At 38.6% G+C, this 12,580-nt stretch overlaps 1 protein-coding gene across 1 annotated transcript in view; it reads right to left on the reverse strand.

Moving 5' to 3' along the window:
* LOC110969287 (PDZ domain-containing protein 4-like) overlaps positions 1-12,580 on the reverse strand; it is a 48,190-nt gene that overhangs the window by 20,405 nt on the left and 15,205 nt on the right. The window contains 7 exon segments of the mRNA XM_022219348.2: positions 1,935-1,997; positions 2,211-2,309; positions 4,818-4,902; positions 5,276-5,336; positions 5,339-5,503; positions 7,419-7,521; positions 12,012-12,065. Coding sequence (XP_022075040.2) covers positions 1,935-1,997; positions 2,211-2,309; positions 4,818-4,902; positions 5,276-5,336; positions 5,339-5,503; positions 7,419-7,521; positions 12,012-12,065 — 630 coding nt within the window.

Genomic DNA, 12,580 nt, shown 5'->3' on the forward strand with positions numbered 1-12,580 from the left:
ATCAATTCTTCCAGCCAGCTTTGAGCATATACACACCCTGTCAAAAGTTTTGAGACACTTTCTCATTCAAATAAATTAGAACCTGTCTCAAAACTTTTGACAGGGTGTGTATATATTTTGAGAAAAGTCTTATTTTCGACATTTTGATACCAGGCTCATCTTATTCAAGTCATACTACTACAGACTGCTGAAATGATGGAAAAAGTCCATTAAAAATGATAAATCTAGTCTCTCCAGTTGTCGGTAGGTCTACTCTAGAACTTTCTACAGAGGACATTCTCCTCTACGGGCTTCAAGGACCTGGAACTCTGGAAATATGAAGGTCGAACTCTGATCATGAATGAAGTTACTGGAGATGAAGAACCAGATGGTTCTGAGGAGGTAATTTTCCTTCTTTTGGTGGGAATTTTGCATCTTATTGTGGTGTATTCATCTATTTTTGTAGTGATTTGGGGTCATTTTGTGGTAGTTTTATCTGTTTTTGTTCTAATTTTGCACCTTTTGCGCCTGTCTTTTTGTGGCAGTTTGGACCCTGTTTCTGTTGATTTTTGTCACTTTATGTGGTTATTTTGTCTTTCTGTGGAAATTTAGCATTTTTGTACTGGTTTTGCATCTTTTTGTGGTAGGTTTGGCCTTTTTGTGGTTACACTGCATCTTTTTGGGGGAAATTTTGTGTCTTTTTGTGGTGATGTTAGTTGCAGTTTTCATCAGAACTCAGATGTGTTTCTCCTCCTAAATGTCATGGTTCTCTCTGCTGAACTGATGAAGTTCTGAGGCTCAGAAATGATGGAAAAAGTCCATTAAAAAGTGATAAATCTGGACCCACCTAAATGGACTTCAAGGACCTGGAAGCCTGTAAATATTCCCAGTCTGAAGGTAGAACTCTGATGATTATTAAAGTTACTGTGGATACAGACTGAGCTGATTGATTTCTATTCATTTCCTCTGCTGTCTGACTGCTGCTCATTCTCTGCGTCCCTCTCTGTCTATTTTTAGTGAGGTAGTAACTGGGCTGCTGGCGGCGGCTCTGATTGGTGGACGCTGTCCCACAGGTCCCAGGTGTAAATTTGCTTCGTTTGATTTGGATCTATGTCAGCCTCACCCAGTCAGAGGACCAGTTTGTGGTTTCACGCTGCAGGAAATAACTGTTTAACTTCCCTGAAGGTCACAATTAAAGCTTCACGAACAGAGTGAACAGATTTAGTGTCATTTCATTATTCAGTGGCCGATTTAAATCACATAAAAAGGATTTAATGCGATTATTAATGGAATATTTCTCTATTGTGGCAGAGATGTTGTTGAAAAATGGGCTAAACCGCTGTAGAAATTTGGTTTGAATTGGAAAAAATCTGAAACGGGAGGAAAAAGGGAAAGACAAAAGACGCCACAAGGAGGAATTTAATGCTAAGCAGTGATATTAAAACAATCTCAGCAGGATAAACTCTGATTCAAAGAATTGGGAGCTTATTACTGGACTACAGATCTTGATTTGACTGATTTTAACATCATTTTATTGAAATAAATCAAAATGTAATTAAACAGCATAGCTGGTGGGATGTACCTTCATTCACTGTCTTGGTGTTTAAAACAGCACTTGAATGAATGAATTTTTTTTTGTTTTTGTGACATATTTGACATGTTGCTGCTACTTCATCTATAAAACAAGTTTTCTGCATATTACTGTATGAAAAAAACAACAAATATAAAGTGCACTTTGACGTTTAAAGATTAAATTTAAAGTCTTTACTTCATTCATGAGGTTCTTTTAAAAGTTTCAGCTGACAGTTTACTTGGTTGCCATGGAAATATCATGAGATATCACATAGACTGGATATAAAAGACGACTGAAACCACCATGAAGTCATCGCTGGTTTAATGGTTTAATGTGACTGAACTTTGTGGAGGATTTAGGGTTTAGTCTGTGTTTCATTCACCTGCAGTATTCGGTCTCCTTCTCTGATTCGTCCGTTCTTCGCTGCGATGCTGTTCGGGTTCACCTGAAATAATCGACAGAAACAGATCAGCAAGGAGCCTAAAGAGAAGACCCATAAATAAATGGCATCATGAATTAAGAGAGCGATGAATAAATAAAACCTGCATGAATACATGAATGAGTAAACCACCAGACAGCATCTGGATGAAGGATTGAGACGGTGAAGTGATGAATGAGTAACTGAAGCTATAATTGACTCGGTTTAGTTCTTCATCACCTCTCCAACATAGATCCCCAGATCCTCCTCATCGTCAGTCCGGTAGCAGACGGTCAGACCGAGCTTCTCCTGCTGGCTGGACTTGTAGAGCTCCACCTCCTGGAGAAACAGGAGATCTTAGAACATCTGGTTTATGGTGGACGGTAGTGGTTTAAACACCAGAAACTGGATCATTCAAGTTCTACTCATGAAACAAGCAAAGCTGGACATTTGGACGAGCAGGACCAGCTGTTAGCTAACGGCTAACATATTACCAAACTGGTAACATGCATAAAAGTCTTTCTCATGTTTCGTTTCCTCAAATATGTTTCTGTAAATGTCTTATATCTGTTGTATTTCGATCACTGGTGGCACAACCACTGCAGCTATTTGACGTTGGCTATGCTAACCTTAACCAAGTAGTTTTGGTTTCTAAAATTAACCAACTAGCTTAGGTGACTAGCGCCTTAAACTAACAAAGATGATTTTAGAACACTGGTTTCCACACCAGAAGCTGGATTATTAAAGTTCCACTCATGAAACAGGCAAAGCTGGAGGTTTTAATTACCACCAGCAGGAGCAATTATTAGCTAAAGGCTAGCATGTTAGCAAACCAGAAACATGAATATAAGTCTTTCTAATGTTTTCTTCTAAATCTCTGATATCTTCAGTATTTCCCCTCAATCTTGGCACAACCACTGCAGCTATCTAATGTCAGCTATGATACCCTCAACCAAGTAGTTTTGAAATCAAGACGTAACCAAGTAGTTTTAGTGACTAAACCTTATCAAGCAATTTTAGCGCCTTACGATAAGACAGTAGATATTAGAACATCTGGTTTATGATGGACAGAACTGGTTTAAACACCAGAAGCTGGATCATTGAAGTTCCATTCATGAAACAGACAAAGCTGGAGGTTTTAATTACTACCAGCAGAAGCAACTATTAGCTAAAGGCTAGCATGTTAGCAAACCAGAAACATGAATAAAAGACTTTCTCATATTCCTATAAAATTCTTATATCTTCAATAATTCTCTTCACAGAAGTTTGTGTTTAAATTACACATAATGTTAAGCTGATGCAGCACTGTTCTGTCAGTCAAACCCATCAAAGTGATGTTTGCTACTTTAGATGATTAAATGAATCTTTATCTTGCAACTGTGAATTTAAATCAGTCATGGAAACTGGTTCCTTTAAAATACACTTCTCTTGTTTTTACCTTGGTGGTTGTTTTGTGTCTCTTTAGTTATTTTTTGTCTCTTTGTGGGGTTTTTTTTTTGTCTCTTTGTGGTCGTTTTGTGTCTTTGCGCTTGTTTTTGTCTCTGGTTGTTTTGCATCTCTGTGGTTGTTTTGTGTCTCTGTCGGGTTGTTTTTTGTCTGTTTGTGGTCATTTTGTGTCTCTTTGTGTTTTTTTTGCATCTATTTGTGGTTGTTTTTTGTCTCTGCCTTGTTGGTTTTTGTCTGTGGTTGTTTTTGTCTCTTTGTGGTCATTTTGTGTCTCTTTGTGTTTGTTTCATGTATTTTTGTGGTTGTCTTGCGTCTCTTTGTGGTTGTTTTGCGTCTCTGTGGTTGTCTTGTTCTCTTTGTGTTTGCTTTGCGTCTCTGTGGTTGTTTTGTTTCTTTTTGTGGTTGTCTAGTATGTCTTTGCAGTTGTTTTGTATCTCTTTGAGGTCATTTTGTGCCTCTTTGTAGTTGTTTTGTGTCTCTCTGTGGTTGTCTTGTGTCTCTTTGTAGTTGTTTTGTGTCTCTGTGGTTGCTTCGTTTCTTTTTGTGGTCGTTTTGTGTCTCTGTGGTTGTCTTGTGTCTGTAGTTGTTTTGTGTCTCGGTGGTTGTTTTGTTTCTTTTTGTGGTCGTTTTGTGTCTCTTTGTGGTTGCTTTGTTTCTTTTTGTGGTCGTTTTGTGTCTCTTTGTGGTCGTTTTGCATTTCTTTATGGTAGTTTTTAGACTATTTTAAGTACAGCAGGCAGTATTTGCACAAAGCAGAGAGGAGGCGAGTCCAGAAACTAAATTTAAATAGTGAAATATCTGTAGTGTGTGGAGCCTGAATGTTTTCCAGTGTTGGTAACATCCTATTTGTTTTCTCCTATTTTTTGGTTTCCACTGACAGGAAACATTTCTGAGTTCTCTCTCCTTCTTCATGTTGTTCTGTTTCCAAAGAGCTGCAGGACTTTAGATTGCAGTAAAATCACAAACAACAGTGAAGAAAAACGCCCAGAAACTGCTGCTTGGAGTGCAGAGTTAAACCCAACCTAAAGTATCGTCGTCTGTGAAGCTAAACAGATCTGAAGACATCTGCTGTGTGAAATATTCTCAGACTTCCACTTTCATTGTCTCTCTTTTTCTACGTCTTTTAAACATCCTGAATCACTGAACTGCGTCTTTTTCTGTCTTCTTTTCTTTTTCTACAAGTGAAAATCCCTGAAAGTCCCTCATGAATACAGAATAAAGGAATATTTCCTGTCAGAGTGAACTGAAGAGCCACAGCTGGCAGCTCTCATTTATATTCATCACACTGAAGGTTTCATGAGTCGCAAACATTCAGTAGTTTCCCTCAGTAGAAGGGTTCGAAGAGTTTGGAGGGAAGGTTTTCATTTCTTGTTAAACTTTCAGTTAAAGGGATGTTCTGACCTCGTACTCCAGGTCGTCCTGTCGATCGACTTCATGATTCGAGACGTCGAAGTAGTCGTTGGGGTCGTTGTAGTCAAACACACAACTGAAGAAAAGATACAGAAAATATCATGAAAACCAACTAGAACCTCCTCAGAACATCTGGTTCTTCATTTCCAGTAACTTTATTAACGGTCAGAGTTCTTCCTTCATACTGGAAATATTCCAAGACTTCCAGGTCCTTAAAGTCCATAGAGGAGAATATCCCTTGGAGAAAGTTCGAGAGTGGACCTACTCTAGAACTTTCTCCAGCGTATGTTCTCCTCTATGAACTTTAAGGACCTGGAAGTCTGGAAATATGAAGGTAGAACTCTGCTCTTTAAAGCTACTGGAGATGAAGAACCAGATGAATCCACCATCACTACATCAGATGTTTTTGTCATAAACCAATCATCTGAAGCCTCCAGGTGAGAACGTACAACTCATTGAAGGGTCCCAGCAGGTGAGGGAGTGGGGGAGATGGGGGAGGCGGTGGGGGGAGGAGCCTTGGCTGTGATGATGATGATGATGACCTCTGGTTCTGCTCAGAGTAACAAAGTTCTGGAAGCTGATGTCGGTCTGCGTGGCCTCGTCCACACAGTCGGGGATCGCTACCATGGCGATGGACGAGAAGGAGGAACTTCCTGTTGCGCTGCAGACGAGCGTACCTGAGGGGGAGGAGTTTAAACATAGGACAGGTGTGTAACCTTGTTGAATAAATACGTTTGGAGCCTTTATAAAGAAAGACAGAAAAATAATTCAGTAAAAATGTGGAAGTAATTGCACCAAAAAACATTTATATAAAATGGTAGAAACATTTAAACTGTCAAAAAAAATAGATTTTTGAAAAACAACTAATTTCTGTGAAATAATTACATTTTGTAACTAATTTAAATAGATCAACACACCGTGTAAGTTTGTGGTCAAATGTTGTAAAAGAAGAAATAACTAAATAATCCTTAATGTCCACCATTTTTCTTCTTAAATATCCATATATACCTGTAAAAGAACTGAACTTGAGTCAAATACAGTAAATTAATAGACTTATTTTACAGTCAAACACTGTAAAAGAACAAATCACCATTTGTAAAAATTAAAAAGACTGAATATTGACAGTTGAAAATATCCATCCATCCATGATCTATACACCTTAATCCTCATTGGAGTCATGGGGGTGGAGTCTATCCCAGCTGACTGAGGCTGAAGCCAGGGGACACCTGGACAGGTAACAGTCTGTCACAGGGCTACATATTGAGACAATCACACTCACATTCACACCTACGGGCAATTTAGAGTAACTAATTAACCTCAGCATGTTTTTGGACTGTGGGAGGAAGCCGGAGAAAACCCATACATGTACAGGAGAACATGGAGACTCCATGCAGAAAGATCCCAGGAAGACTGGGACACAAACCGGGGATCTTCTACCTGCAAGGTGACAGTGTGAACCACTACTCCACTATGCTGCCTTAGTTGAAAATATAATTTACCATTTTTCAAACCTTAATATACATGTTTTTTCCTTTTAACTGGAAAACTAGAAAGTTGTCAGTAGATCTACTCGTGAACTTTCTACAGGAGACGTTCTCCTTTATGGACTTAAAGGACCTGGAACTCTGGAAATATGTAGATAGAACTCTTTAAGTCATTTCAGGAGGAATTTGACACAATTTTTGTGTAATTTTGGACTAAAACCAAAAGTCCTTCAGGTACCAGTGATTGTTTTGATGATTCTGGACCCACCTCTATGGACTTCAAGGACCTGGAATGTTCTAAGTGAGACTAAACTTAAAGACTGGAAGCAGGAAAGGAGAACGTCCCCTGGAGAAAGTTCTAGTGTAGACCTACCAACAACTGTAGAAAGTTCTAGAGTAGACCTACCGACAACTGTAGAAAGTTCTACAGTGGACCTACCGACAACAGTAGAAAGTTCTAGAGTGGACCTACCGACAACAGTAGAAAGTTCTAGAGTAGACCTACCGACAACAGTAGAAAGTTCTAGAGTGGACCTACCGACAACAGTAGAAAGTTCTAGAGTGGACCTACCAACAACTGGAGAAAGTTCTAGAGTAGACCTACCGACAACAGTAGAAAGTTCTAGAGTGGACCTACCGACAACAGTAGAAAGTTCTAGAGTAGACCTACCAACAACTGGAGAAAGTTCTAGAGTAGACCTACCAACACCTGTAAAGATCACTGATTAATATTTGATATCTAGTTTTTTAAGCCTGAACTTCATCAGAAATCTAAACACCAATCCACATTGAGGTCCAACATCTTCACATTCTTTAGAGAGAATTAAAGGAAATCCAATCAAAGCAGCTGATGGAGGCTGTGAAAGTGGAAAACTCCACATTCAGTTAGAAAACCAGGAGAAGAGACGAGAGGATGAAGCGCTGCCATTGCATCAGAAAAGAAGGTAAAAGTCAAGAAAGAACAGATGTTTGATGTTTAAAGGCAGCAGGAGAAGAAACAGACATGAAATCAGATGAAAGATCAGATCAGCTGTTAGAGATGAAAACCTGAAGATATTAAAGGATCTTCAGACTGAATCCAGGTAAAAATGCTGCCGGTTAAACTCACCTTTCCTCTTGTGACTCTTACGGACTGAGCTCGGCTGCTGCAAAGGCTCCTGGGAGTTCTGGCTTCTGTCCAATGGGAGCTGAGAAGGTCGTCGTCCTCTGGCCTGCAGAATAGATCACATTTATTACTGTTCAAACAGAATATTTAGCATTAATTCAGAAGCCAGTAGACGACAGGAAGTCCCCAGGTTTTAGTTGCATCAGTTTTTCATCCTGAATTTCATCTCCTCTCGTGTTGAATCTTTTATGGCTTCATAAACCTTTATTCAGGTTTGTTATTCCGTTCTCTGCAGCACTTTGGCTCATTTCCTGATTTTTTAAATGAGTTTTGTGAATAAATTTGACCAATTCTCTGAGGTTAGTTAATGTTTTATATGTTTTCTGGCTGCTGCTGTGTGAGTTTAAATATCTTTAAGGTTTAAACATCTCCGACCGTTGGCGCAGCAGTGATCTTTACGGCTGTCTGTCGGTCTACTCTAGAACTTTCTAGAGGACGGTTTATGTGCTGCTTTTGACTCTTTGTGGTGATTATTCATTTCTGTAGGGCTGATTCTGCATCTTTCTGGGCATGATTTTATGTCTTTTCTAGGGATTTTAACTCTGTTGTTGATTGTGCAACTAGTTTTTGGTTGATTGGCATCTTTTGGTAGTGATTTTACAACTTTTTATGCCATTTTTTTACTCATTCTAGTGATTAAACATGTTGTTTGTGGTGATGTTGCGTCTTTTTGTATTATTTGGCATAATTCATATTGTTCTTGTATTTCTGTTTAAGTTTGGGCTTATAAAACAAGACACCAGATATTAATCAGTGATCTTTACAGTTGCTGGTAGGTCTACTCTAGAACTCTGGAGACTTCCAGGTCCTTGACGTCCATAGAGATGGGTCCAGATTTATCATTTTTTAGTGGAATTTTTTCCATCACTTCCGAGCCTCAGAATTAGGAAGTAAAACATAACTGAGTTCTGGTAAAAACTTACACCAGATGAGTCCTACATCCACACTGGGCATTTTTTTTCTCTCATTTTGATCAATTTTTACCTTATTCAGGATCACTTCAGAATAATCTCAGATAACTTTTTGTCATTTGGGTCAAATTTTGCACAGGTTCGTTCCTTTGGTCGAGTTTTATGTAATTTGTGTAAAATGTCAAGCATTTTGAAAATTATTTAGGTATTTTGGACAATATAAGTCATTTTAGTTATTTTTTACTTTGATTAATGAAGAAATTCCAGGTGATGCAATCTTGGCTATACCTTGTTTTTGTTAATTTTTCCCAGAACCATCTTTGACTCTTTGACAGCTTTGTGAGTGTTTAACCATGACAGAGACTTCTGTGGCATTTAATGACCTCCGGACAGAACTTTGACAGAGAGTGGGTTGAAATTCACTAAACAAGCAATTTGAATGTTGAACTCATTTTTCAACAAAACCGTCAGAAAGAGTAATGGTTTCTGGAACGTTACAGATGCGGGCTATTTGCAGACACCACAACTTCCCAACGCAACCGAAACGCCTCACATATGGAAGTCAGTAGAAGCTACAATTACATAAACACCTCACTTCCACCACTATAATTTACCGATGTTTCCTGAACGTCTCACACGTAGGCTATTGGTAGATGCACCCTTTAATCACCTGCTGATAGTAAATACCATCAGCTTTAGCCCCACCTTCACCTCTAGTGGTTAAATACCTGGAACTATCCAAACTAGTTTTAGAACTGAAGAAGCCACTCGGATGAGAGGTGAAACGTCTTCAAGATCACAAGAATAAGTCCAGTTGCCTGAACTAAACCCTTCACCTTTAGATGCTATAATATACCGAGATTCAAAGCAAACTCAGGTGGTTTCTACCCACAATCCTTCCTGGTTTATTTCTGCCAGCCGTCACAGCAGCGCTCAGACTCTCTGGACATATTCCAGGTTTTCTGGCATCATTAGCTCAGAATGTCGGTGAAAAGAAGCCAAGAGAAAAGAGTCTGGGTCGGTTGTGGAGGAGTTAAAACCCTCCGGCTGCCAGAAGGAGAAACGGTGGTTGTCATAGAGATAGCATGGATGCTTTAAAGACGCCTGGAAGGAGGAAATCCTGTCACTTATTCTGTGAACATGGAGATTCAGCTTTTGGTGTTCGGGCCAAGATTCAACAAACGAGCTGCAGAAATCCAAATACTGACAGAAAAATTGATAAAATATTAAATCTGTATTAATATTAACCCATAAAATGTGTGTTTAATGTCTTTAACATGACCATGTCCAATGAACATCCAAACCTTTATGAGGAACTTTCACCCATTTAGATGAAATTAAACTGAAAAAAGAACAATGATGAAAATGAAATATTATTTGAGAGGAAACATCTTCTGGTTTCTGCAAATCTTCATCTATAACATGTCATATTTGAATATCCATAATTAGAACATGCTTTATGTTCAATATATGAAACAACTTCTTGTATTTACATCATGTCACCACCTCCAGGCTGAACCTTATGGGAGCCTCTTATTGGTGTCCCTGAACTCACCATAACGCCTCTAAAAGACCACACTGTGCTGCTTTCACTGCCTTTTGAGAGGCTGGAAACAAACTGAAACACTTTTATCATAAAACTCTGACCATCATTATGGAGTTTAGCAGCAACGGGCACCATGACAGAGACTTCTGAGGAGGTTAATGACTTCTGACCTGATCTCTACGTGTGTTCAGCTTGTGTTTTTATATTGGACCCAGACTCGTTATGACGCTACAGCTTCACAGATGTCACTTAAACACCTTATATAGGGCTATCAGTAGACGCAGCTATTTACCACGGTTACCTAAACGCCTCATATGGATCTCTGGACACTACAACTTACCAAGGTTTTTATACAGCCCACATATATTGGTAGACGCATCAGTTTACCAAGGTTTCCTGAACACCTCAGATGCACTTGTCGATACTACAGTTTCCCAAAGTTACATAAACGCCTCACTTCCACCACGTAGCAACCTAAACACCTCACTTAATTTGCCTAAGGTAATTTACTAAGATTACCTGAACATATCACAGGAAAGTAGACACTAGAATTTATCAGTTACCTAAATGTCTCACATACATACATGCTATTAGTGCAAGCTACAATTTACCAAGGTTCATAAACGCCTCATACGGATGGCTAGACGCTACAACATCCAAGGTTTCTTGAATGCCTCAGATGCAGGCTATCTGTCAATTCTATAACTTCCCAAAGTTACATGATATGTTTTTATTTACCAACGTTTCCTGAACGTCTCACAGGAAAGTTACCAGTAGACACTAGAATTTAACAAAGTTCCCTAAATGCCTCAGATACATACTATCGGTAGAGACTTTAATTCACTAAGGTTTCTACAGCACCTCATATACAGGCTTTCAGTAGACGTTATACCAGTGTTTTTAAATGACCCACATGTATTGGTAGACGCAACAATTTACCAAGGTTCCCTGAATGACTCATATGGCTCACTGGACGCCAAACTTACCTAAATGTCTCACATACACAGATGCTAAAATTTACCAAGGTTCATAAATACCTCAAATGGATGACTAGACGCTACAACATCCAAGGTTTCTTGAACATCTTGGAAGCAGGATGGATATTTGTAGATGCTACAATTTCCAACAGCAACCTAAACGCCTCACTTCCATCACGATATGCTATAATTTACCAAATTTTCCTGAACACCTCACAGAAAACTTACCAGTAGACACTAGAATTTGCTGAAGTTCCATAAATGCCTCAAATACATGCTATTGATAGAGTCTTTAATTTACTAAGGTTTCATGAATGTTTCAAACATCGGCTATTGGTAGACGGTAAAATTTACCAAAGTTACATAAATGCATCATATGGATCACTGAACACCACAACATCCAATGTTTCTAGAATGTCCTGGATGCAGAATACTTGCAGACGCTACAATTTCCCAAAGCAACCTGAATGCCTCACATGTGGCAATTGGTAGATGCCATAATTTACCAAGGTTTCCTGAACGCCTCACCATTTCCCACAGTTACTTAAAGGCCTCATAAGGATCACTAGACACAACAATATACGAAGGTTACCTAAACGCCTCACAGACACACTGTCTCTAGACGCTGCAATTTACCACCGTTACATAAAAGCATCATATACCGGATGTCCCCTGAACGCCTCACGGTGCAGAGAGAAGCTTCTAGTCTCCATCAGAGACCAAACATTAGTTAAAATAAGCTCTGATGTCATGTTTACCTGCAACCAGGTGAGTTTCTCCACCTGGACAGACCTTCTACATGTCACAACACTTTCCATCTAATGTGGCTTCTTTTTGCAATTAAAAATGTTTTTTAAACTGTTATTTCCACAGTTATGTAAGAATTTAAAGCTCAACATTTAAGTCAACATGAGAAGTGTCTTTAAAACTCTGAAGAAAAAAAGAAACTGAATGTTCTGGTGTTTGTTTGTGTTGATCTTCTGCTCATCGGTGAGAACAAACAGCAGTGAGATGTTCAGACGTGATGAAGGCGTAGGAGGATGGAGATAAATCAGACAGGAGGAGCAGAGGAACCTTATTAAAGATGACTGATGGTCTTTACCTTCAGGGTTCCATGTCGGTCCATCGGCCGCAGAGAGCTGCTCCATCCTTTCTGCTGCAAACACAACAGAGACCAGAATCACTGAGAGTCTGAGCAGAAAAACGCAGAAAAACAGGAAAATTCAACGTTTCTTTAGTCCTCGAACAGTCTGAGCTTTTAGAAACACCTTCTCTCACCTGTTTTAATGTTTTGTAGTATAAATTCTGCTTTCTAAAGTCACGTTTCACTCAGATTAGATTAGATGCAACAGCACAGAGAACCAAGATTTAAACAGAATGCAAAAGAAGCAGAAAAATGTTTCAGAAAAAAATCTTTCAAGGATAAAAAATAAATGTGCAAAAACATATTAACAGTATAAACAGTGCATGAAGGTAGAAGAATATCAAAGATGCATAACCCTTATTACACAGTTTAAGAAAGAAAATGTCAACAACAATAATAAAATAATACATAAATAAATACTAAAAATAAAATAAATAAAAATCTAAAATAAAATAAATATTTAACCAAAAATAAATAGATAATAAAGTCAATAATAATAATAAAAATAAAATAAATAAAACGTAAAA

Source organism: Acanthochromis polyacanthus, chromosome 6 (assembly GCF_021347895.1).
Source record: "Acanthochromis polyacanthus isolate Apoly-LR-REF ecotype Palm Island chromosome 6, KAUST_Apoly_ChrSc, whole genome shotgun sequence".
Classification (NCBI taxonomy): domain Eukaryota; kingdom Metazoa; phylum Chordata; class Actinopteri; family Pomacentridae; genus Acanthochromis; species Acanthochromis polyacanthus.